Here is a 27,086-nt window from a genome sequence, read left to right on the forward strand (position 1 = left end):
TGAGCTAGTAAACAAAAATCCTTTGACCGTTATGCCTTCCTCACATCTACCATAGACTACTATAGCTTCCATTGGTGTGGGATCAACAAGTCCTATGTCTCCCATTTTCCAAAAGGGACAAAACAACATAATTCCATTCCCAAGTGATTTCTGTCTCTGTTCACTTAGAACTCAATTTAAATTTGTATTCCATATGGAGGACCAGGATTTTATTCAAGTCAAAGGGAATTTTGTCACTGATTTAAATAGGGTAAGAACTTTACCCTTTGTTTTTAAAATCTTCCACACACCTTTTTCTTTCACATACCTTTTTCTCTCTCTCCTTTCTTGCCAACTCCATCACATAGCGTAGGTTTTTCTTCTTCCCTGGAAAGTTCTTCATTATTTCCCATCACTCATTTTCCACTTTGCTTATAGTTTTACATTTTTTCTTTCTCTATCACTGTTTCACATGTCATTCATTCTCTTCATTTGCCTGCTTATTTACTTTGAGAATACACTTTACCTAAATAATGCACACTAACATAATATTCATTAACACATTCTCCATGGTATTTTTGACATAAACATGCTGAATTACATCATTACCTTTACATTTCCTAATAAGCAGTCAATGCTGATGCCCCTGACACTTTATACAGATAAACAAGATGGAAACAATCCACAGTACACAGTAATAATGGTATACTATAGCAGTTCATCATCTATAAAGATTTGTAGATTACCATTCATGCTATTTTAAAATGAGTTTTGTCAGTCTTATTTTAAATACAATTCTTGTTTAAATTGATATTCTAAATTAATTTATTGTAAAATAATTCTTTATCGGTATTTTAGTTTTAATGCCAATTCAGCTAATGGCCTACTCTTTTTTACTTTCTAGTATTAATGTCACGTCAGCTCTCCAGTCCCACAGATCTGATATTTTAAGTTTTTGTGATGTGCCATTTTTCTTCTGTGGTTACATCCTTAAAACTCTTTTTTCATTCTTATTGAAAACAAATTGATTTTTGCAGTATTGAACTTCGAGAGTTGGAAAAAAAACTGAAATCTGCTTACATGACTAAAGAAAGGGCTGCCCAGATTGCTGAGAAGGAAGCTATCAAATATGAGAAAATGGTAACTATTTTTTAAGATCTCTATAGTATTTAGACAGAGGTCCTATTCAGCCTGTGCCACTTAACATGTGTTAAAAAGATTCTAGAAGAAAAATTGAAGACCTTTTTCTATCATAACTGAACAAAAATGAGAGTTAAAAGTATCTATCTATCTATCTCCAGTGAAAAATAAATTCTCCAAAAAGCCTGAACATGTACTTAAGTGCCAAACCAGAAAAATGCTTTTTATAGCACATGCTTAGGTACATTAAATGCTTAAGTGAATACATTATCAGTTGTTTTTTCCTGAACTGGGATCTTAAAGGAGCATTTTTTGTGCGTGCAGTTGCTGTTTTCCTGTCTGATCCTTTGTCTCTAAGCAGAACAGCATCCACAGTTTGCCAGTCTTTATATGCTCCTGGCAGATGAGAACCTATTTAAGGCTATGAGTGATGTGCTGATATTGAATTTGGTTCTCTGTTGCTAGCACACTCCAACTTCATGACTTTACCTGAACTATTTATTTCCTTCCCCGCTATGGAGTGGTACAGTCTTCAGGAGTTTGTACAGCTGATAACTTCATTGATATAATGTAGGGTAAATGACATATTCTGCCAGGCCTGCATAGCAAGGTAGAAGTCACCTGATGCATCCAGTGGTAAGGCAGGCAGCCAGTTGGCCATTTGTCTACTTGCCCACTTTAATGTTAAAGTCACCAATTAACCAATGTAAGTACTCCTGCTAACCTTGCTATTCACAGTTCATTAAGGCTGCTCTTGCATTGTTATTCAAATTTTCTGTATCTAATAGCACCTCTGAAAGTGATAAGACCTAATCAGTTTTGTGCTGCTCATAGCAAAGCACTAACAGCAACTGAGATGAACTAAAAGAATTAACCATACACGTTGAATGCCAGGTAGTTTTCTGATTGCCAAATGAGCCCCCTGTATGCAACTGAGACTACCTCTCCTGCACTGATGGCTGGAAATAAATACAGTTTTCTGCACGCTGTCCCAATTAGCATTTCTATGTTCAGTCTGTTTCTTCAGTGTAAAATTTCCAGGAAGAGAATTACCATCCAACTACCAGCCTACCCCATGCTAGGAGAGAAGGGAAGAAACTTGTCTGATCCAATTTATTTTCCCATATTGCTCCTAAATGAAAGTGTGTCTCTGTATCCTTGGCAAGGAGAGCATCTTGACAGTAGTGCCAGCTTTAGCGGTACATTGCGTTTTCTACCTTAAAATAGAAATACATGCTCCCTGGCTGCGTAGCCTAAGAGGCATGCAGAGACTCAACAGTCAACACTCGTGAAGCTGAACAAGAGAAGGCTAGAGGAATGCCTTTTAGTAGGAATTATGTGGCCATTAAAGAAAATGTTATTGCATTTTTACAGTGTAAACATCAGTAACTAAAACATTTATTTTTATCCAATGGGAGTAATTTTGCTAATCTCAAATTAGTTTCTGTAATAAAGTCAAAATTTGTTGTACACAATGACATATATCTTGTATGGAGCATAACTAATAAATCAAATGTTTGTGCTTGTAAATATTTACCACTGTGTAACTTTTCAAAGAATTGAGTTTATGGACAGAATATTTCATTATGGACGTATGGAAAATATATGGGCCTGCTACTCCCACGTCTGTTGAAATCAATGGGAATTTTACCTTTCGTACAGGTAGGAATAGGTGTATCTTGTTCTTCGACACTGTACTTGTACTGTAATGCTATTGCAACACTGTAATGTATTGACTAAGCTGAGGAATTCTTCTAAGTTAGTTTCTTATTTATCTTAAATACCCTTACATGCAAGGGTCCAAGTGTTTATTGTAAATCTGTCTTTGTTATGGAAAGTTGATTAATAGTGCATGACTAAAGCAAAGAAGCTTGCTTTATAGCAGCAGCTAAAACAGTAGTTAATTAAATGGTTTGAGGTAATATAATTACTTTGTGTTTCATAGCACTACTTAAAGCTAAACAGTACCACACTTGCAGTGCCTTTCTAGAGCAGGTAATTATTGTAATGATTATAGCTCCTTATCCACTGAAATGCATTGGTAGTAATAGTTTTGCTATTACTAATGAATATTTAAAGAATTAAAAAAAAGCACTCCAGGATATTATTATGTGTGACTAAGGTGGACAAAATAACAGGTAGCTTCAGTTATATCAGTGTTCTACACAAATATCTTACTTTTGATATCTGTTGCTATAATAGAAAAGAGTTATTAAAGATGGTTTATAGGGCTGAATTAGAAGTGCACCAATACATTGGTCCAATATCTAATCAGTACTAATATAAAGAAAACTGAGTACTGGATATCGGCCCGATTGGAGCCAATAATTTGACCAATAAATGACTGGATGCGCGCAGCCACAGCGCAGCACTCGGGCAGCAAAGAGCACAGCCGGCAGTGTGGAGATCTGCCTCTGGCTGGTAAGTCTGGTGTGGCAAAGGGGAGGGGGGAGGGAAGAGATGTGTGTGGGATGGGCTGGGCTGCAGGTGGGGTTGCGCAGGGCTCTTCTCGGTAGGGGCTGGGCTTGAAGCAAGCACTGGTGGTGCTGGGAGGATGCTGCATCCATCCCAAATTTCACCACTGCTTTGCTCCCAGTGCCACCTAGCACCTGACGCAGCCCTGGCTCTTCCTAGCACATGGGTGGAGGCACGGGGCATTGAGCTGGGGCTCTCTGCTGGCTGGCTGGTAGCAGTGGCGCTGGGAGTGGAGCAGCAGGAAAATTTCAGGTGGATGCAGCATCTTTCCAGCAGCGCCAGTGTCCGTTCCAAGCCCAGCCATCACCGAGAAGAGCCCTGCAAAACCCCAGCTGCAGCCTGCCCTGCCCCACGCAGATCTGGGGGCACATGACCTACCTGTGCCCTCCTGGGGTGCCAGCAGTGGTGGGAGCCCCCTCCCTACCCCGAGCTGTGGCTCCACCCCCACCCCCCTTCCACCACACCAGACTTACCAACTGGAGGCAGCTGTATCGGAAATCGGATCAGTATCAGCCGATATGCCTCCTTAAATATCAGCTAATGATATCAGCCCCAAAAATCTCTATCGGTGCACCCCTAGACTGAATTACTAATATCCAGATTAGAATGGGTATTTATCACACCTTATGAAATAAGGGGTTCTTAAGCTGTATATTAATTCAGCGCAAATTGGCACTCTACGTATGTAGGGCACCTTTATGGATGAAAACATTTATTTCTTTTTTGGGGTTCTATACTAATGTTTTTTGTAAAAACGTTTTGGGGTTTTTTTTATTACACATGATCATAATGCAAGAGGAGGAAAAAATCTTACCATGTTTTTAACAACAGAAACGTGATGCTGAGATAGCCCAAAGGATGAAGGAAGAGCATGAGAAGGTAACAATGGAAGAAAGTTCTGCAGAACAGAGGCGATACAAGGAGAAAATAATTTATCAGCAAGAACTGGAGAAGCAACTGGAGGACCAAGAAAAAAATAAACAGCATGCTTATGAGGAGTTCCTGAAAGAGAAACTCATGATAGATGAAATCGTACGAAAGATTTATGAAGAAGACCAAATGTTAGGGTTTTTAAATTTTTGTTATCAATATTTTTCATAGGGTCACGTAAGAGCAATGTGCATATCTGTTTCTCAAACTGATGTCCCAACTCGGGAAAACTTTCCTATTCAAGAAAATTGCTAAACATTTAACTTAAGCATGTGCTAAATTTAACTTTATGCAGAAAATTACTTAAGCTTATGTTTTCCTGATCACACCTTTATGTATTGTTGTCATCTTAGATCATCCTTTATTATTTTTGCCCAGCTCTCTTATTTTTATAGAGTGCTTCATTCAGCCCCATAATGACAGAAATGGCTGTGTAAGACTGATTTCAACGATACATAGCCACTTACGTTTCCCTGACAGACATGCCTGTCTGGCCAGATTGTCATTTGTAATTCAGTTTGTGGAAAAGCTAGGGAAGAAGGTGTTTTTTGTTTGTTTGGGGAGGGAGGGGTGCTGTGTGTCTGGAATACATCAACCAAGGCAAAAGGAGATTTCTTCTTAAGTATTTATTTCAAAGCCTAACTCCAAAATAGAGTTCAGCCACTGATACAAAAAAGGGCCCTTTAATCCTCTCCTGGTCCCTCCTCCATTGGGACATACTTAGTTCCCAGGTTTTGCAGAGGACCTGTGTATAACTTTTGTCCAGCTGAAAAAAACGTGTTTACAGTTTGAAGATCTTTAAGGTGTATTCCACTTCCTATCTCTGAGGGTGAATAAAGGGAGACAATAGCATGGGGTTTTTCATGCCTGGAGTATATAATTCCTAATGAGTGTAGAGCATGCTTATTTGAAAATCAAAATAGAATTATTAATTAAGCACTTATATTTTTGTATCCTTTTCTAGGGAAAAACAACTTAAGTTAGAGAAAGTAAGAGCAACACAGAGATATATAGAAGAATTCAAAATACAACAGGACAAATGGCAAAGAAAGAAGTCTGAGGAAATGGAAGAAGAAAATAAGAAAATCATGGAGTTTGCTAACCTGCAACGACAAAGAGAAGAAGGTTGGAAGGCTAAAGTTCGAGCGAGTGAAGAAATAAAAGAAAAACTCCAGAACATGGTATTCAAATACATTTTAAAAGGGAATTTTGGAAAATGTATGCATCGGATGTGTCACTTAATCTGTCATTGCTCTTCTAACAGATCGCACAAAATCTAGAAAGAGAGCAACAGAAACGTGATGATCTGGAGCAAGTGCGACAAGAGTTATATCTTGAAGAACAAGCTGAGGCAGATAGAAAAAAGGAGATGGTAAGTGCTGGTAGCTGTTTCAGGCAGTAAATATAAGGCAAAAATTCTTTCTGGATCAAGTTTCCATGCCAGATCTGCACACAGATCTTCCACTATAGTTGTTGGGAGTTGTGTATATTTGTCTGATGTCAGAATTTGGTCTTTTGTATGGTGGTCTTCTTAGTGTTCTGCATTACACTAATTGTTCTAAGACAGTTAAAGCTATACAGATAAAAATGGGGTGAAAATTTAGGATTTCACTATGCTTCCTTAAAACGTCTGTGAAATAATGAGGGCTAGTTCTTAACAACAGTATTTTTGAGGTGCCATTCTGGAATATCCTGTTTGATACTCTTCATAAATAAAATAATTATAGCTTTTTCCCATACCTAAATTTCCCAGTTTTGAAGTATTTGTTCCTGTGCTGATTTGGGATGTGTGTTACAAAACAAGGTTATGGTATATAATCTAAAAGAACAAATTACTGGTTTATATATGGTGACTAAAATGATCCAGACTGTTTTCAGCATATTTAGCATTTTGTTGAAATGTCTTCATAGGTAGAAATAGAAAAGAGAATCCGACAGCGCTTAGAGTTAAGACAAACCTATGATGAGCAATTAGCCTTGAAGAAGATAGTACGGCAGGCCACGCAAGAAGAAGAAGCAGCCTTCAAGCAACAGATGTTAGCCAAATTTGCAGAGGATGATCGCATAGAACAAATGAATGCTCAGAAACGAAGAATAAAACAGCTTGAACACAGAAAAGCAGTGGAAAAACTTATTGAAGATCGTCGCAAACAGTTCCTTGCAGATAGAGTAAGAAGGGCCTTTTTTCCCTTTAAATTTTGGTTTGAGTTTAAATTTCTTAAAATGGCAAGATGGTACTTAAAGTATGTTGTTAGGATTGCTGTTTGCTTTTCCTTATTACTACTGAAGGGATTGGCTTTTTTTTTTGTTTTGCTGGGAAGAAAGGAGTCATCTCCTGATGAACTTGGGGGGGAAACGTTTGTTTGTTTACAAACTTACTCCATATAGATCCTGATCCACTGTCCCAGACCTCTGCTCATTTGTGGTACTCTGTGGATGAGTTCCTTTGTATATGGCTTGGCTACCACCACACACCCTAAAAGGGGTATGCTACCTCCTCAGAATATTTGCCTGCCATGACTTGATGGCAATTGGAGAATTCTCTCCCAAAAAGGAAAAACTGCCCTCAGGGCTGTGTCCAGTAATCCAAAATAATCAGTTATGGCCTGTAACAGAGGCTCATAGGCCTTACAGGGGGCTTCTCCAACCCCAGTACCCCCTCCAGAGTCTTCTAGGCTGAAGTACAGGCTCCTGCTGTTAAGACATCATAGCTAGGAGCAGCTCTCAGTACCTTCCTGGATGACTCCCAGGAAGCCTCTGTAGTCCATTAGAAACAAAAATGTAAAAATATGGGCAGGGGCATTCCTCACCCCTGGCCTCTGTTGCTCTCCAGTGCAGGCTTTCCCCTCTCACTACTGCTTGTTTCCTTTTGCGCTGTCCGCCCTGTATGCCCAGCCTATGAATGCTGGTTTCTGGTCCCCAGCTGTAGCTTGTCTCTCCTGTATTGAGGGGAGACACCTGGGCTTAGGTAATATCAAGTGACTCCTCCCCTGAGGTTATAAACAGCCTGGGCTGTTCCAGCCCCATCTTAGTGTTTCCAAATAGGACTTTCCCTTTCCAGGGGTTCTGTTTCCTAGTAGGAACCTTAAGGAGGCCGGACCGTCTCTGTGTTCTCCTGGGGCTCTCTGCAACACAGGTTTTCCCTGCTGGGATACTTCTCCCCTCTGCTTGACAGTGCTCTGGAAGTAAGGGTTTAGTTCTTTCCACGCTCCTAAACCTGTCTAGGGGCTTCTTCTGTTTGCTGTCTCTCTGAGCCAGCTCTGCAGTTGCCCTGTTTCAACTGCTCCCGTGGCCTGCCCCTTTACTGTTGGGACTGCTTGACTTCCAGATACTAAGGGGAAGAGAGATTTTCCTCCTCCCACTCACCCTACTCTTCTACATACTCTGTTGTGGTTGGTATACTCTGCAGGTGTCAGTGCCAGCAGATTGCTTCCAGCAACAGACTTAGGGTGCTGTTCAATTAACTTATTTAGTAGCACTTATTGAAAGGTAGAACATACCACTGTCCTAAAAAAAAAAAATAAAAAGTGTGGTTTTGTCCAAAGTATTTAAGTTGCAAGTTTAAATTGGGGAAACTCCTTTCTGAAATTTAAGGTGGTTTGACAAAAGTAAAAGAGCAGTGATACATCTTACATCAATACTCTTCTACTAAGCTCACACTCCAAAGGTGTGTACACACGATGCTGTTGCTGTAGCAACGTGCTATGGTGATGTAGTATAAACAGCTGTCCATGCATGACCAGTAGCTATTTTGCCATAGCAGCGCACTCCACCATTGTAGTACAGTGCTATGGTGAAGTAGCTAAAAAGAACCATGTGCCACACATACGGTGGTACTGCGCCGTGCTTTAGTGCTTCCAAAAGGAAGTCCTAAAGCATGGCACAGTAACAACGTTGCCATAGGGCAATGTGTAGATGTGCCCCAAGAGCAAGAATGAAATTATAACAATTCTAGATGTTTTATAAATGAAATTAGGAGTGATTAACTGAATTCAGTCAATAAATCTGATTTCTCTAGTAGTGTGAAATGTGCTGCTTGAATTTATATGTGTATACAGAGTTTTCTGTAATTGCTTACGCTAGATAACAACATTAACTGTTTATCCAACTAAATAGAAGCTTCGGTGACCAAAAGGACTCTTCTTACCTTGCGTGCTGTAACACTTTCCTTTTAATATACAGTCAAGCACTTTTCTCAGAGATACAGAAATCATTAACCAAATACAATTTTGCATTTGGAAGTATTTAATGTCATAGATTTCATAGACATTAGGGCTGGAAGGGACCTCAGAAGATCGAGTCCACCCCCCTGCCCCAGGGGCAGGAAGTCAGCAGGGGTCATAGGATCCCAGCAAAATAAACATCGCAATGTCTCTTGAAGGTGTTCAATGTAGGTGCTTGAACCACCTCTGGTAGCAGGCTATTCCAGACCTTGGGGGCTCGGGCAGTAAAGAAGTTCTTTCTTATGTCCAGCCTGAAACGGTCATGGAGGAGTTTGACTGTTTGACCTTGTCGTTCCTTGGGGCACTCTGGTGAACAAACGTTCCCCCAGATCCTGGTGGTCACCCCTTGTAAACTTAGAGGTGCCCATCAGATCGCCCCTGAGCCTACACTTTTCTAGGCTGAAGAGCCTCATGGCTCTCAGCTGCTCATCATATGGTGTGTTTTCCTGACCTCTGATCATGCGTGTGGCTCTTCTCTGGACTCTCTCAAGCTTCTCCACATCCTTCTTGAATTCTGGAGTCCAAAACGACATAGTACTCCAGCTGCGGCCTCACCAAGGCCAAGCACAATGGGAGAATGACATCCCAGGATTTGCTTGAGAAGCATCTATGGATGCAAGCCAGTGTTTTGCTCACTTTACTAGCTGCAGCATCACATTGAAGGCTCATCTTCATCTTGTGGTCAATCATGACCCCCAAATCCCTTTCATCCGTAGTGCTACCCAGAGTAGCTCTGCCGAGCCTATAAGGATGCTGCAGGATCCGCTTCTGACTCCAATGTCCACATCATTAATGAAGATGTTGAATAATATATATAGGTCCAAGGACAGAGCCTTGAGGGACTCCACTGGTCACAGGACATCATGACGATTGATTTCCATCAACCACCACCCTCTGGGTCCAACTATGGACCAATTTCCCAGCCACTGGATTGTGGTGGACCGGAGGCTACAGTTGGCCAGTTTTGCCAAGGGGTGATCGAGGGATACAAGATCGAAGGCTTTTTTGAAGTCAAGATATACGACATCAATCTCTTCCCCCTTGTCCAAGTGATAGGTCACCTGGTTGTAAAAGGAAATAAGATTGGTCAAGCAAGACCTACCTGCAACAAACCCGTGCTGGTTATCCCTCAGGATGTTGCCATCGGCCAGGCTGTTAAGAATGGCCTCCTGAATAATCATTTCTAAGACCTTCCCCTGAATAGAGGTCAGACTCGTTGGCCTGTAATTTACCGGATCCACTTTCTTCCCTTTCTTGAAGAGATGCATTACATTGGCCTTCATCCAGTCTTCAGGCACTTCACCAGAGTGCCAGGAGTTCTCGAAGATCCGTGCCAGGGACTGAGCTATGATGCTTATTACTGTAGTAACGAAAACAAGCATAGAACCTGAGTATTCTCATTGCAAAACATGACGAGCACAAAGTCCTTTAAAAAAAGGGCATTCTGCTGCGAGAGAAGGAAGGAAACCTTGATTCTAGTTCCTAGTTCTCCACCAGGTCTGTTCATACATTTTACATTAGAGTGTCATTGGTTAGGAAATAGGGGTCAGATCCCAGAATTCCCTCCTCCCAGGGGAGTGCTATAACCACTTGCTTACAGGTATGTGCCCACTTGTTTGCTCCCTTCTGTCTCCGCCGAGCTAGACTTGTTGATTGCCCTGGGAGCTAGCTTCAGCATGAGTGGAAGGGTCTCTATCCAGTCTAGGCCATAGCCTGGTTCAGGGGTATTCAACCTGTAGCGTGCAAGCAACCTCTATATGGCATGTGGCCAATATGGCTGGAAGCAGGCAGAAGAAAGAGGATCAGAGTAGTACTCAGGGTGCAGGGCTAGTTTGTGACAGGCTTGCCAAAAATGGTTGGCTGCCACTGGGGTTCAGATATTCTCCTGGGAACTGGGAGATGGGGTGGGCGGTGGAAGGAGAGTAGAGGAGGACTTAAAATTTAGGGCAAGTGCCCCATGCTGTTGGGCAAAAGCTGAGCAGTTGCCCACCCCTAGTATTCAGTAGCAAATGGAGGTGCTGTGCTTTATGCTGTTGCTGTTGCCGTCACATAGGCATTCTGGTTTAGGTAGACATCTCCTCTCTGAGCAGTCTGGATCCCAGAATGATGGAAGTGCCTTTATTCCAGTCCTGAGTGAGACATTGTAAGGACATTTCAGGCACACTCCTGTGCCTCGTGCTTCTCTTAGCTAGGTGTGCACCTGCTTAGCATCTAGGCAATCCGGATTGCCCTTAAGGGGGAACAATGTGTTTAACCTGCTGGTTTTGATCTCTCTTCTGGGGTGAGGGGCACACAGTGCCTAAGTGGAGGCATCTTAGTGGTCACTTAGGTACCTGGCCCCTAGGCTCTTTATGTAATGCATGGGGGGATCCAAGTATAGAAGCATGTGATGCATAAGAACCAGCATGCTTGGTGGGAAGCCTTCGAGGCCAGCCAGTAGGTAATGCTGAGGAGGAAGGTCCTGTGCCAATCAAGAAGATAGGTGTTTGACTTAGGGCTACAATGATATGCCTAGTTCTGGAGCCAAGCACCTAATCCATGTCAGTCCTTCTGCTAGGTGGTAGTGGTGGTGCCCTCTTATAGGTTACAGGATTCAGCTGGGATGTTAAAGGACCAAGTTTAAATCCTTCCTCTGGCTGTCGGGATGTGAACGCTGGTCTCACACCTACCCTAAGAGTGTTCCCAGTATGATACAGTATTACATAAAGAGTTTAATATTCATTGAAACAGAGACTGGAACCCCTCTTCTCCATTGAGTACCTTAACCACACCACTGACAAACTTGGTGCTTAGGGGCTTTACGCACTTTCTGAGTAGAAAGCAATTAAGCAGAGTTTTGAGGATTTAAATTTTGGATGTAGGTGCCTAAGTGGACCTAGCCCAAACTGACTCTAAATGATGCTTGGTTTCTTGGTAGATCTGCTTATTGTGTGTATGCAGTCAAACTGACTTGCTCTTTCAAGAAATGTTTTTGCTTTTTACCTATTAAGCTGGCTTTGCACTTCTAGAGTGAGGAACTGGGCTCTATTTCTTGTTATAAACAGTACACAGACCTGGTTTTAAGTTCTGAATTAATGGCACAGGTTTCCCTCGCCAACCACGGTTTTGAGTATCTATGCTTCAGAGAAGTGAGGGGGTACAGTTGGAAAGTACCCCTATGGTCCCCCAGCCCTACTCATGCCTCTCGCTCCCCCAGCCGTGCTGGTCTTGCCAACTACAGGAACTTTCAGGAACCTAACCCCTGTGTTTGGTAAGGGAAACATGTACTTCTACAAGCTCATAGTCAAGGTTAGACTTTGGGGAGGAAAATGTTCGCCTTAAACTGAGAAGGACTGACCTTAAAATAATGGAGAATCATGGGATTTAATTATGCTATTTTTAGACTTGGTTTTCATAGTATAATACATAAACTTTGCTGTGATTCACATGCATAATTCTGTAAATGAGAATATATCCCTGTTTCCTTTTCTTGTTTCTTTTGTAGGCTTATAGTAGTAGGGCCAAAACTAGACCCATTTTGAAAGTATTTTACCTTCAGGTGTTAATCTTTAAAGAGGGATTTTCACAGTAGAAAAAACAAGTAGGGAACAAAGTAACTTTTAATTCTTATTTTTCATGCCTTATAATTTCTCTTTTCTAATTATTAAAAGTTGTATTTAAACAGTATTTTGCTCTCAGTATCCATCTTCTCATCCTTTTTGTTACTTCTACAAAAGCCATAACAGAGTAGAAGGTAAGACAGGCTGGCACCTTAGGAACTAACTGAAGCAACAATCTACTGTATCATAACAAGGACATACTTACTTCTTTGCAAAGTGATGCAGAAACCTAGTAGTGACATGAAAGCCTTATGCTTGCTCCATTGAGAGACTTCGTACTAGTGTTCATATATTAGGTACAAGTTTCTTTCTGTAAAATTGAAGAATGTTACTTAATACTTCATTGCTTTTTGTAGGAGCGTGAACTTGAAGAAAGACAGTTAGAAGAGAGAAGACAAGAAAATATTCGTGCAGTTGTTGAAGAAGAGAGACAGAAACTCCTCAAAGAACATGCATCTAAATTATTGGGGTATCTTCCTAGAGTAAGTGAACTTTTATTGTCTCCTACTACTTGATGTTGACTGACCCAGCCACTGTCTTTTTAATGCAATCCTTTTGGGTTTTTTAAGTTTAAGGTCTGTTCTGGGCTCTTTACGAACTGCCATCAGATGTAGTATGCAGATGAATATTACTTTGCTGTGTAATGTAATACCAAAAAACCAGATTTTTCTCAGCCATCACTGATTCACACAGATTCACAGAAGTTTAGGGCTGGAAGGGACCTTGTGAGATAATCAGGTCCAGCACCCCTGCCCTGGGCAGGAAACATCCCTATTACACAGAATAAAACAATCAGACAAAAATGTATTGATGCAAAATGCTATTAGTCTACATATCAGAAACTCATCTGATCAGTAGTTAATTTTTTCAAGCGAGCAGGATATTTCTCTATTGAAGTTACGAGTGTAGCTAGAGTACACTACCAAGACTGACACTCATACAGGAGAGAGAGTCAGGGATTACCTTTGTACTTTTGGTATAATCTTACAGTAGCTAAATAACATTCAATGTTTCTTCCCCTTTCTAACCTCAGGGAATCCTCAAAGATCAAGAAGATGTTAACATGCTTGGTGAGGAGTTCAGGAAAGCTTATCAGACAAGAAGAGGGGATGTATTTTCAGACAACAGCTGAAATTTATGTGCTCTTTGTGGTTTACCACTAGATGTCATCTGACTTCTAATGATAACTTGTACATGATGTTAACAGTGATGAATTCCTTTTTGGTGTTCGGAGAGGATTTCCCTTCAATACTGAGAGTGCTAAGCTATTCATTAGCTAAAATGTTTAAATATATTGTAGTTACAGATTTACAAAAGTAAATTTTATTTCTTCATTACTGGTTTTTCCTCGAGCAAGTTTTAAGTAAGATATTAGATCAAGTTGATCAGGATTTCACTTTGGAAACTGATATATAGACTGATTGTAATATAAGTTCTAGGTGCTGCTGGTAAGTTAGAAAATATCTTAATTTGGAAAACAGTATACTTCCACTACAAGGTAGATGGTATAAATATTACATTTGTTCCCAACAAAGCTCGGGATTTATCTCTTAATTTAAAAATGGTTCTTTGGTACTAACTTGTGGCAGATTTTGTTTTAGTACAAAGTTTAAAAAAATTAGTGGCTCTGCTATCCCTACTGCCCAGCCCCTGTGCAAGGTAGTAAGCACTGTAATAAACAAACAGGCTTTTGAAATAGGATGCCACTCAGTTATTAGACGTTATGGAGGTTGCCTTAAGTCAAAAAATTGAGAACCACTAGATTATACAAATCTCCTAAAGTGATAATTTTTAAGGACTCCAAATCTGCATTTATATTACATTATTTAAATAGTAATCTATATATCAGTGTGGACTCTCCAATAGTGCGACTGTCTTCAAAGTGGTACATTACAGATAGGGAAGCAGAGCAAAAGTGGTGGAAGGAATAAGAACAGAGGAAGGTGAATTTACCAGGGCCAGATCATCAATAACTTTTGTAAAGCTTATCTTCAAGTATTCAGCTACTACATTTTGAGGTGGCAAACACAGTGTTCCCAAATGGCATTTAATCTTTCTAAAACCCAAAATAAATCTCGAGTACAAGGCATCAATATAAATATGGAAATGTTTCTTTTTATAAAATAATAAAAGGTACAGTATCTCCTCTTCATCCCTTGATACTGCACCTTGATGCAGTGAGAAGTCTTTTAATGACTATAAGAGTTAAACAGACGGAGTTGTATTTAACTCCTGCTATGGCCACCCAGGTCACTTAAGTTAAAAGGGCAGGCTCCAGATGAAAAGCAGTTAGCTGGTTGTTCTGGTTTCGGGTAAGATGATAGGCTAACAACCTTTCCTCATAAAATGTTACATTATAGTAAATTAGATAAACACAACAAGGTAGTCATCCTGGCACACAGCACAATAGAATAGCAAAGCCTTGTTTATGCCCTCTGGAGCATCTGATGGCATAGAAGCAATGCAGATCTCTCACTTTGTTTCCAGATATCAAACCAATAATTCTAAATTGGATTAAGGGGAATGTTTTTAGAGAGCTACCATTATATATGTTACATAGTTGATAAACTATTTAATTTACTCTTCTGTACATAAGGACACCTAAATTAAGGGTGTGCTAAGTGGGTCATAGTCAATTCAGATTCAGCCCCCTTTGGGGGACAGGGATTAGATTTGTTGATTTGGATCACTGTCCCGATTTCAGATTCAGCTGAATCTGAAGATTCAATGCTGATTCAGAGAATTAGCCATTTGGCCATAGACACAGCTTTAACTGTTTTTCTACACATCTTGAGGTACCAGGTGGCTCATGAATGCTGAGATTGGTGGGGTGGATGGAGCATCCCACAAGAGTGCAGACTCCTCCCCACCCCCAACCCCAGTGCTCCCCCAGACCCAGGAGGCACCAGTTGAGGTCTGCATTCTCCAGGGCTGGGGGTGTGTATTGCAGACTGGTAGTTGAGAGCCACACACTGGGACTAGGGGCTATGGCCAGCCCAAACCCCACTGGATCTAGGACGGGGGGTATACATTAGGCCCAGCCCTATGTACCAGCTGGTGCTAGAACTGGAGCCACTTGCCAGCCCCAACCCTGTGTACTGGGGCCTGATCCAAGTGCAGCAGAGATAGGGCTAGAGCCAACTGCACCAGCTTCAGGGCTGTGTGCTAGATGCAACCAGCTACATTACCTCAGAATGATGTAGCGCTCCAGCCAGTATGTGGGGTTGGACCTGGTGTGCCAAGTTCAGGGTCATGTGCTGGGTCAGATTTGGCACACGAGGTCTGGCTAGGGCCCATTCCCATGCATCAACCCAGTCTGGTATGCAGCTAGGGAGAGCAGGGCAGGTAGGAATGTACAGTGTGGTGGTAGCATTAAATTGAAGAGGCTCCCAGAGCCACGGTAATTAATATTGCCACTGCTCCAACCCACTCCCCCCTGCCAAAATTTGCAGACCCCTGGGGACCCCTTTTCCACACCTAATATGCACTTAAGTTTTCCCCAGCTGGTTGTGGGGAAAAAGGTGTGGGTTATATGCAAAAAAATATGGTATAACTGGAGTAGTTTCACACTGTTTTCAGAATGAAACAGTAAAATGAATTGGGAGTTCTATTTTTCCTTCCTGTGAGACCTAAAATTAAAAAAAAAAAGTGTTTGAAATTGACATGTATTTGGACAAAATACTTCCTCCAATCCAAGCTACAGTATCTAAGAACAAACCATAAAAACCTGGTAACTGAGATTTAGTTTATTCAATAAAGTCTGCTCTCCTTGCTGCATGTCTGACTCATTACAGTTAAGGGGAAAACAGACAACTTGGCTGCTTATTTAAATTGCTCTGATTATATTTCAGGGCATATTACAACACAATTTAAATTCAACCGTTAAAATGCTTAGGCTGTTGTTATTTGATAAATTTCAACATGAGCAACCAAAAAACCCCTGAAACTATTTTTAGAAAAGAGAACATATATTTCTAAAATGGTATACAAGCTAATTGATGTTTCAAAGAGAGGTTACATAGTGAATCAGGAGCTTAGATCGGAAGAGCGTTTCATGAACTCTTCCTCAGTAAAAGAAAGCATCTTGAGCAACCAAAAAACCCCTGAAACTATTTTTAGAAAAGAGAACATATATTTCTAAAATGGTATACAAGCTAATTGATTTTTCAAAGAGAGGTTACATAGTGAATCAGGAGCTTCCCCACTCAAGGGCTTTCATGAACTCTTCCTCAGTAAAAGAAAGCATCTTGGCAGCTTCAATGTGCATCTGTAAAAGACAATATAAATTTAATTAATTATAGCTAATGAGAGATGGTACCATAAGTAAGCAAGCACACATTTAAGGTTGATCAAGTACCTGTAAAAGAACAGGTTTTTTAAAAAAAAAAAAAAAAAAGAGTGAAGGACAGAGTTCTTTTTTGTATGTCACACCATGGGCAGAATATTTTGATGTTCAGTCCCCAAAAAGGCACAAAATGAGAAGTTTAACCTTGTACTTGTTCTTTTTTGGAGCAGTGATACTCTATTTTAGGAATAATGTGAGACAGAGTAAAAAAGAATGAACTACATTTCACTGACCTGATATTACACAACTTAATATAAGACACTATGACTCTCCTACCCCTCCCCCATATGTGGTTCTTGACAGTCAAGATGCTTTTAACAAGGTAATTAAAGAAAGGCCAAAAACCTTGTGGGCTTTTAAAAATGATTACAAGAAAATCGGTGTGCATTTCCTTCCAGAGTGTAGCGTTCATTGTGACTCTTTTGTAGTCATAGCTAGTATGAATCAAAAAGTATCTTTAGATTTACATCCCAAAGGCCAGTGTTTATTTTGAGCGGTCTACAAATAGAAGACTGTTACAGCTACTCTTCAGATAGGAAAAATCAGCTGCTGCTCTACCAGTACAAACATAAAAGTATGCACCTTTGCTGTAGCGGACTAAATCACAATGTGCCCTGGATATGCACATTGCCTATCAATTGTTGAGTAAACCAAGTTCACTGTATCCATCACAGCTTTCTTCCAGTTACAAAAGAGGTTCCGTCTCTACAATCCCACTACTTAAGGTCCACTCAGGGTACTGTACTAGATTGTAAGAACATATTGTATGTACCATAAACATTTCAGAAATGCTGTAGTCTTGCGATTTATAAAGTACAGTTGTTTAAATAACCATTACTAGCATGTTGGTAAAAACAGTAAATCAATCAAAAATAAGGAACTTGCTCTTGATGCTTCACTCACTCTGATCAAACAAGCTAAAGACTGCATTAGACACTGAATTTTCTCACTTCCACACTGATTTTTAGAAAAGGAGGAAAACTATTCTTGTATAAGGAGAATACATTTTTTTGTATTTTTCTCTTGCACAATTTAAGGCTACAAAGAAAGTATCCCATCTACGGATTCTTCTTCAGTACAACAGTATTCTTAAGGAAGTAAACTAGTAGAATGCAGTACACTTTAGAAACTGCTAAGAGGGATCTTAATATATAAACATTGTCGCTTTATAGCAAAAGGCTGCAACTCTCAATCCACTAAGGTCAGGATTCCTTCCATGCAAAACCTTCATTTATAAATAAGACTCTTTCCGAAATAGTCTCTTAAATCCAACAAGATGGCCAGAAACCACCTTAAGGGGACCATTTTGAACAGCAACAGCTGACTGCCAAAAGTCACGGTTCCCTGCTTTCCTGATTATCTCTTATGTTTTCTCTCGTGTTCCTAAGATGATAGCATATTCTCTGCCTCCAGGCTACTACCACCTGTTGAACCTATCCAAGTTTAATATACAAATATTGTACAGGTGATCCAACTTAATTTTCTACATGTGCTCACATACTCAGAGAAAAGCTAGTTTAAAATTAATGTGGCTGTTGCTGGTCCACTACTGCAGTGCCTCCCCCAAAACGTTTTCATCAATGGTGATGGCTTGGCTGCACTTGGGCCTGAAATGCCTTCTTCTACTTGAGAATATAGAAAGGGCAGGCCAATTACTGCATTTTCTAACTGCAACTTAAATTGGGAGAAGGAACATTTAGTGGCATGCCTTAAGGATTAGCTTTAGGTTTTAGCTATTATTATGATACTGAAGAAAATGTTTGTTTTTTCAGATTACAGTTTATAATGCAGTTTTAAAAATAAGTTGTGGGGTTTTTGTTTTTTTTTCCCCCTCATTTCCCGGTTACTTTTTCAGTCTTCATGAACATAAATATCTGTGGTTTCAAACACTGTATTTCATGTGACAGCCATTTTGCTGAATTAATTTTCCATCAGCACATAGGAAATTAGTACATTCAACATTGTTATTAGCCTTTCTTCCAATTGTACTAAAGGGCCCCCGTGGCCAGATTAGGATTCCGACTTGCAAGCATTCCACCCAGGTCTCAGTCTTGACTTGATGGGAACTTGGCCTGGTCATGGCCCTGGTAAAAGAATCTGGGCAGAAAGTGTCAGCTAGTGTGAGAGATGCTAATGGAGTCCTTCAGGAAGCAAGTAAATGAACTACAGCAAACAGTAGCTAAGTTGTATTCTTGGGACTCCTCACAAATGTCTTCTTAACAAGCTACAGATAGTCATCCAGATGAAGAAAGCTGCCTGGCTCAAGAAAACTGCATCAGCACTATGGAAGGAAGAAACACCAACTGTTCTGAAAGAAGGAGACTTATTATCTTCCCTGGAACGATGCCCCTCCCCACATCCCATTTGAAGCCACAAGCCATTGAGTTCAAGAACCGATATTTGGTCCTTGGACCATAAGAAAAGAATAGATCCCAATGGCTGGGGAGAAGGATCTACCTGTTCCTAATGGCAGAAGGCGGCGTCAAAGATAACAGGTCTGACCATCATCCATGTGAGCACTAGTCACACTGCCGGATACGACTTGGAGCAGATCAAAAGTGATTACAAGCCAGAAAGAGCCATGAGAAAATAGCCAGGGACACAAGAGTTCTTGTCAATCTTCTCTGTTCAGCATAAAGGCCCAAACAAGGACTGGAGACCAGTGCATGACTCTACAGTTAAGTGTAGACAGTTTCTTTTGCCATGAAGAAGGTGTTGCACTAAAATAACTGCTGGAAAGAGTTGACAGCCATTGATGAAAAAGGGAAGTGAGCCTCCTAAAACATTAGCTTCCCAACTGAAAGTCTGGAGGTGAGTAAAACCAACAGATTTGGTGAAAGGGCTGAAATCTGGGAAGGGAAATGGGAAATTACAGTAATGTCATATGAGAGATGAGGAAAACAGCAGATTCTAAAGGAGGAACTGGTTAAAAAAAATAAAAGGTCAAGCAATTTTGGTGGAAGGGATCATGAAACAATTAAGTTTTCTATTCAAAGAAAGAGAAAAATCAGAAAGGCTAAAACAAAATGAGGTACAGCTAGTAAGGGCCAAAAACTAAAATGAGAAAAGCCTCTATCAATACATTAGAAGAGGAGGAAAATGAAAGCCTGATCTATTAGTTACTGGGGAATAACAACAAATAAAAGCCATAAAAAAAAAAAAAGGGCCAAAGTATTGCAGTCATCACAAGAAAGGTTTACTGATCAGATCCTTAACAAGATTATATATAATAAAAAAGACAGGAGTGCAGGCCAGATTAGGGAAACAGATTAAAGAATATTTAGAAAAAAATAGGTATAGTCAAGTCAACAGCTCAATCAGTCTCTTCCACCATTAGTGATGATCTTCAAGAACTCATTGAAGGTAAAACAAGATGTGAGAGGATGGAAGAAGGGGAACAGGAGGACTTAGACCAGTGTGCCTAGCTTTGAAAAAAATGCTAAGACAAGCACTGTAATGAAACAATTTGTCAGCACAGAGAAGATACTAAAATGATAATAAAACAGCTAATACACATTTATGAAGAACAAAGTAGCATGTGTCAACCAAAGTATTTTCTTTCTTTGATAGAGTAACTGGGCTAGTGAGTAAGGAGGAAGCCATAGATATGATATCTTGATTTTTTTTTTTTTTTAGCAAGACTTGAATGCTCTCCCACATGAGCATTTGCTTACTTATAAGCAAATATGCTCTTGATGATATCACTGCACAGTATTTGATTACTAAGTTTTCAATGGTTTGCTCTTAAACAGGGACTGGCATCATAACTGTAATTCTTTATGTCAGCGGTGCGCAAACCGTGGCTCACAAGCTGCAACCAGCTCAGCCGTGCAGTACTTGCAGCTCTCTGGGGGAGAGCCCTGCCCACTTCTCCCTGAGCTGGCTCCAAGGAACAGCGCTAACCAGCACTGGTGTGCCAGGGGCTGCAACTGCACTGCTTACCTAGGGGCACACTCTCGGCAGGGAAAGCTGGAGTGGCTCAGCGGTGCAGGGGTGGTCACCTCCACTCTGGGGTTCTTAATACCTCCCTATACCCCCTCCCCCTGGCTCTCCGACTTCTGTGCAGGATTGGATGTGGTTCCCAAGACAAATAACTTTGGCCACCCCTGCTTTACATAAATATCCAAAAAGAAACAGGCTTTCACCACAAAGGTATGAGGTGATCCAATGGAGGAAGCAGCAGATCAATCGGTGAATAACTATCAGAACAGTCAACCTTCCAGAACTGTTTTAGCAGACTGGCTGAGCAAACTTCTCATTTAATCATAAGTGGTCACTAACAAATGTAATTGCTCATGAAATATTTCAGGAATGAGGTTATACACCCATCTGCCTCAGATGTAAGCTTCCTTGCCTAGGAAGAAAGTCAGTCTGGTGTTTGAACCAACTGCTTTTCTTATTTAATGTCTATGTAGCCTGCTTTAAATCACATAATTGGCAACACTAAAAACAAGAACAAAATATAAAGGGGTGCATATGCTGAAACTTTGAGGGAGAAGGGGTACACATGCTGTTTCAGCAACTTTTCAGGAAATGGGAACGTTTCCTAGATTTGTAGGTCAGTCATGTAGTACTTCATTCACATCTTTATGAAGCCTCTTGCTACAGGACAGGCTGCCAGAGCTGTTTCTTTGGCAAAGTGATGCTTCCAATACTATTCTCTCAACAGTTTGATTTGCTGTCTCCTTTTTTGACACCACTGCTTGACAGCCATTTGGAGTGGACCACACAGAGAAAAATGTTTGAAGAAAATGAGGTAACTTACCTTCCAGTAACTGGTGTTCTTCACCACATGTTGAAGAGCACCTGCTTTCAATTCTACTGTACCAAAAATTCTACTTTTTGTGTAGCTGGGAACGGGCTTTGCCCTGCTCATTTTTGCCTGTAGGAGGAGGTCTGAGGGAAGTAAGGGCAGAGCTTGACCAATGAATACTGAGGATCCAAACATTTTTCCAAATATACCAAGAGTGGAATATTGATATTGTCACAGGACGGGGTCCTTAAGGATGGCTGTTACCCTTAGGGTCCCTTGACAGTGCCAATTCAGCCTGCTGGGCACCCTCTATTCTTGTCTGCCACATCTTGCTGGAATAATTGGTATAGGGAGGCTGCCTTCAAGCCTACCTAAGCACAGTTGTGATGGATTTCCCCGAACCCCTTGGGTCACAGACACCTCATGGGTCCTGTTTCAAAATAAATGTCCCAGGACACCCCAGCCTTATGGGCTATATGCGTGGCTCCAACCACCCCTTTACTACATCCCAAGCCTCACAGATGGTACTGGTGTTGTCTCGCCTAGGCCTCACTGTAATTGGCCCCCTTGTCTTCTTTCCCTGGGCTCTTTGCAGCCCCATCTCACTCTGCACCCCACTGGCACCAGGGTCTCTGTGCCCCAAATACAGTGCCACACTCCCTGTGGCACCAGGGGTCTGTGCCCCCAAAGGGGTCTATGCACCCCAAAGTGCCACACCCTCTCTGGCGCCAGGGTCCCCATGCTGCAATGGGCCCCCTATGAGGCCGCCTCCTTCCCCAAATAGCCTCACCCAAACCACCAGTGAGTGGTATGAAACAAACAAAACACAAGCCCCTGGGCTATAATATAATGCAAAAAATACAAGGGTATGCTCTGTCCCCTTAAAAGCATAGAACTTCCTCTCCAGCCCTTAAATATCTTATGGGCTGCATAGCTCATGGAGCCCCATTAGCCCTGGTTGCAGCATATTAAGCAGGTGCTGCATCACTGGGCACTTCCTCCTGGGAGGCTCCTTCCCCTCTAGCTGCTAGTAGGGAACTGCTCCCCTAGGCCCCGTCCTGAGGTTTATATGGACCCAGGGCTTTGCCCCTTCTGGTCAGCTGACCAGGTACAGGCTATTTTGCTCTCTGGCTTGTTGCCCTGGTAACTAGCACCTAGGCTCTGCCTCTCTTTGGGCTCTCTCGCCAGGTAGTTTCTGCCCTTCTAGGAGCAGGGCACCTTAGTGCCCCTGTGACAGATATAAGCAACACATCTCTGAGAACAGAAGGTACTGTAAGGTAAGTCATCCCTTGTCACAGATTAGGAGGCCACACGTCACCAAATTTATCTGCTACTCCCATTTTGAAGCAGCTGGTGAAAAATAGTTGGATTTATTCCTGAAAGACCACCTGCTATGGCTGCTGATGCATCTTAAGTTCTTTTTTAAAGAAAAAATGTGCATTGCTGAGGAGAATGCCCTGCACTGGCTGGATATTAGGGGAAGCTATTGTTATCTGAGCAACATTTACTCCATGAATAACAGAAAAAAACCCTTGGTCTCAGGACTGTACAGTCTGTGTCACTAAGACTATATATATTCCTTTTTAGAAGATGCATTCAAGTCAAGAAATAGTCTTAGTGTCCTTTCTGTAATGGAAAAAGCCAGTACTGCAACCCAGTGACAGGAAGCCTAGCTGATCCATGCCATTTACTGATTTTTCAGGACTGTAGATGTGTTGCCATATCACTGTTAGGAAATACTCATGACAATCTTGACAATAAACATTTGTAGCCTGAAATGTGCCAGTTTCAATTGTTATACACGAGTAATTTGAAATTTTGAGTTGACTGACACTCACCTTTTGTCTCTTTAAAATATCAATTAACTTCAACTGTTTCTTGAAACCTGCCATTAGCTCCCCCTTTTGTTTCTCCAGTCTCTTGTTTTGAATTTTTAATTCTTCAAATTTTTTGAGCTCTTGGTTAGCTATATCCTAGCAAGGAAGAGACAAACAACCTGGTATCAGCGGGGTGGGTATTTTAACACAACACAAAAAGTACAAATAGCAGCGAACTAAAACATTTGAGAAGGAATAAAAGCTGGATCTTATTAGTACCTTACATATCCTTGAAACAGAAAACAGCACCTAGTTGATAAGGAGCTTCTACATTATTGAGGTAATGGAACTTTTAACCCAAGGTTTCTGCATGTGTGTCTGAGAGGCATAAGTAATCTGGGTGTAACACAGACTGGTATTCATATATATTTCTTTTTCTTGCATATAATTTTACTGTGTTTCTTCTAGCAATCTAGTCTATGACCTGTTTTCTTGTTTAGTTTTTACTCGATATAAAACCAATGTAGACATTCAAGGGGAATATACTGGCTTGCAATTACTTAGCCAAATTTTGCCAACATATGACTACTTCATTTATAAATGAAGTAACATTTTCCTTTCCTTTATTTGTAATCATATACTTAACTCCTGAGCTAAAGCAAAAAAGATACAGATAAACCAGAAATACACTGTTCATAGCCCACATGTGTTACATTATTTTTCAGCTCTTCAAACAGCTAGAAAAATCAAGTGATTTATTACAGGATTCTAATTTCCTGTATAACTTTTTCCAAATCAGATATGATCTACAAGCAGAAGAAAAATCCTCCAATCTCCTATTGTCGTCAATGATATGAGTATTTTCAGTCAGTACGTGATCAAGCACCTTGTTTCATTTCAGTATTGCTCTTCAAGTTTTTTTTTAGATGTACCTTGTTATTTTGCTTTAGTTTATTCAGCTCCATTCTGTACCTTTCTGCTTCCTCAAGGGCCCTATTTAAGCGAACTTCTGTTGCACTCTGACTGGTTGAAGCCTGTTTCTGTACACGCTTTAGATTCTCTAATTCCTGTAGAAGCCAAAAATGAAAGAAATGTTTTTAAGTAATCACACTTCAGTGAGTACCCAACAAGCTACAAGTTTAGAGCAAGGGATATCCTAGAAACCTGCTTGGTTTGGCCTGTGAGTAGAATCAAAATTTGGGCCAGCTGATGTTACAACTCAGACTTCTCCCTCAGTTTCTCCTTTCCTCTCTTTAGAAATACACCCCTTTCTAGCATTTGTCTCCAAATCTTTTGCTTGACTACTGAAGCATGGGTCAAGAGAGACCACAGAACTGCACCATGGGCCAGTGACACTGAAGTTATGTTGCAACAATTGAGCTGCTTTGGGACCAGTTGGTGAGCTACCTAGTCAGGATGATAAGCACTTGAGCTGCATCTAAATTCTCCGATGCCAGGATTTGATAGTTGCATAAGTAGGGAAATGGTGAGGAAAAATCAAAAGGTAGAGACACATTAGAAGAGAGTAATGAGATAAGAGATCAGAGAATGACAAAGCAGAAGCCAAGAATATAACATATCCTGGCAGAAACAGGCCCTTATCATTTACATTAAAGATATCTCTAGAAAAGCAGTTATATTTTGAAAAGTAGCTGTAGGAAAAGGAAGACTCATTAAGCAAGATAGGAACATTTAAAATTGGATAGTATACTTTTTTTTAAATTCATTTTGAGTTTTCTTTTAGAAACGGTGTCCCACTTTATCTATTTGTTTAAATACGAACATTTCTGAAACTAAGACCGACATCTTATATGTGACATGTCACATATATAGATGGTGAGCTATCCTTCACGTGCATACTTACATCAGAAAAATGACTTGCCTTATTTACTCAAATCCAACACACAGTTTTTCCACCATTCCACATGAGGGAAAAAAGCCTCCTGGAGGCAACCACTGCTGGAGCCACAGCTGTGCGCCCCAGGCCAGGGCTGAAGCTGGAGCTGTTGCTGCCAGGCCAAGGCCAGGGTGGTTTGTGCAGTGTGGGAGGGGGCATGCAGTGGGGGGAGCATGGGCAAGATTGTGCAGTGAGCAGCAGAAGCGCAAGGGAGACTGTGTGGTGCAGGAGGCTGGAGGAATGCAGGGGAGACCACAGGCTGTGTAGGTAGGGGGGAATGGAAGGGGATTGCACAGTGGCAGGGGAGTGGCTACACCTGTGGCTCCAGCCCCAGCCTCAACCTGGGGTGCTGCCATGGCATGGCTAGGTCCAGAAGAACCACATGCTCCATTTCCCAGGGCAGAGCCAGAGATGCTGTATAGGGTAAGCAGCAGGTGCAGGTTGGAGATGCTGGGTGGGGGCAGGAGGGGCAAATAAGTAGGAAAGGGTGGGAATCAAGCTGCTTGCCTTCCTGCTGCTTGCCCCCACCACTTGCCCTCATACTATAGTGATGGGGGACAAATTTAAGACAATAAAATTAATTGCAGTGATTAGATTCTATCCATGGAAAATCATAACAAATTTATAATCAACTTGGATTAGGGTAAATGTGGAAATTAGGAACATGTCTGACAAATTTACATGAAAAAGGAATGATGGTATATTACCACTGGATCACATATAGAACAGGTTTGATACAGACAAAAAAGATGGGAAACAATAATTTTTATCTGACTAATTCTCCTCAACTCTGCTGCTAAATATCCATCCTCAAAGTTTGGATAAAAGTAGGTTTAACTATACCACATTTTGTCAACTGCCTTCCCATATGCCAAGCTAAAAGGAAGTGCAGGGTTCACTTTCTTGTCCTCCGGCACTTGCATGCAGGTTTTCTGGTAAACCAGTTAGCTGGAAATTGAACCCTGTTTCCAGGAACAAACATTAAAACAGGATGTTTTGCAACTCTTTGTTTTGATAACATTACCATTTTGAACTTTATGCCAAGATGTTGAAGCTAGAGGTGCACCAATACATCGGTCCACATCTTATCAGCACCAATAAAAGGAAAATTGACATTATTGGCAATGGGATTTTTCTGGCTGATGTGGCTAATAATGTTGCTGATAAACGCCATGTACATGTACAGCCACAGCATGCACATGGCCAGCCTGGAAGCTTGGAGAGCAGCGTCTGGCTAGAACGTCTGTTGTGGGGAGAGGAAAGAGCGTGGGGAGGAGTGATTGAGGCCCCTGAGGTGAGGGAGGTAGTGGGGTTGGGACTGGGATGGAGCCACAAGTGGCTTATCTGATGAGCGCAGGGGTGGGGCAGCTCCCACCGCTGCACGCACCCCAGGGAAAGGCATACGGGGCATATGCCCCGCAGATCCCTCACTGCAGGGGCCTCGATCTACCTCCCCTACCCTCCTTCCTGCCCCTGCAACAGACTTACTAGCCGGATGCTGCTCCCCAAGCTGACAGGCTGCATATCGGCAATCAGATCAGTATCGGCCAATATGGCTCGTTAATAATTGGCCTTTGGTATCAGCCTAAGAAATCTTTATCAGTGCACCCCTAGTTGAAGCCATTAATAAAGTCAAATTGCCTGTCTTAGTCTTTGGGGGGCATATCTACATGTGCATTCATTCAACTTGAACAAACTTCAGTGCAATTCACGCTGGAATTTATTGCTTCCAGATACCACACTTACACACGTGCCCAGGACCGTAGCACATCCAGCTGGGTCGGAGCAGCCCCAGGTGGCAGCAGTCCCCAGGGATCACCCTGCCAGCCTGGGGCTGCTGTGGCCCAGCTCAACATGCTGGAGAGGGGCTGGCTGGGGCACAAGGATGCTTCAATGTGGGGCTAACCAGCAGGCAGCCCCTGCACTGA

General features: G+C 41.4%; 2 protein-coding genes and 1 long non-coding RNA gene across 5 annotated transcripts in view; 1 reads left to right on the forward strand and 2 right to left on the reverse strand.

Moving 5' to 3' along the window:
• The window catches only part of MNS1 (meiosis specific nuclear structural 1), an 18,006-nt gene extending 4,323 nt beyond the window's left edge, over positions 1–13,683 (forward strand). The window contains exons 4-10 of the mRNA XM_019533519.1: positions 1,017–1,119; positions 4,426–4,655; positions 5,489–5,705; positions 5,789–5,896; positions 6,436–6,693; positions 12,703–12,828; positions 13,380–13,683. Of these exons, the coding sequence (XP_019389064.1) occupies positions 1,017–1,119; positions 4,426–4,655; positions 5,489–5,705; positions 5,789–5,896; positions 6,436–6,693; positions 12,703–12,828; positions 13,380–13,478 (1,141 nt within the window). The 3' untranslated portion in view covers positions 13,479–13,683. The remainder of the gene's footprint in view (positions 1–1,016; positions 1,120–4,425; positions 4,656–5,488; positions 5,706–5,788; positions 5,897–6,435; positions 6,694–12,702; positions 12,829–13,379) is intronic.
• On the reverse strand, positions 9,774–12,696 carry LOC109308987. The gene is made up of 3 exons (XR_002100756.1): positions 12,552–12,696; positions 9,980–10,107; positions 9,774–9,808 (listed from the first exon to the last, which is right to left on the reverse strand). It is a non-coding gene; the product is annotated as an uncharacterized LOC109308987 (long non-coding RNA).
• A 2,776-nt stretch (positions 13,684–16,459) lies between the features above and the next one.
• Positions 16,460–27,086, reverse strand: part of TEX9 (testis expressed 9) — a 33,901-nt gene continuing 23,274 nt past the window's right edge. For 2 of the 3 annotated variants that reach the window (XM_019533522.1, XM_019533520.1), the window contains 3 exons: positions 24,194–24,328; positions 23,283–23,417; positions 16,460–16,613 (listed from right to left, as the gene is read on the reverse strand). In XM_019533522.1, the coding sequence (XP_019389067.1) occupies positions 16,536–16,613; positions 23,283–23,417; positions 24,194–24,328 (348 nt within the window). In that variant the 3' untranslated portion in view covers positions 16,460–16,535. The remainder of the gene's footprint in view (positions 16,614–23,282; positions 23,418–24,193; positions 24,329–27,086) is intronic. The other variant, XM_019533521.1, reaches the window with a different exon arrangement.

Source organism: Crocodylus porosus, unplaced genomic scaffold (assembly GCF_001723895.1).
Source record: "Crocodylus porosus isolate Cpor-Errol unplaced genomic scaffold, CroPor_comp1, whole genome shotgun sequence".
NCBI lineage: Eukaryota > Metazoa > Chordata > Crocodylia > Crocodylidae > Crocodylus > Crocodylus porosus.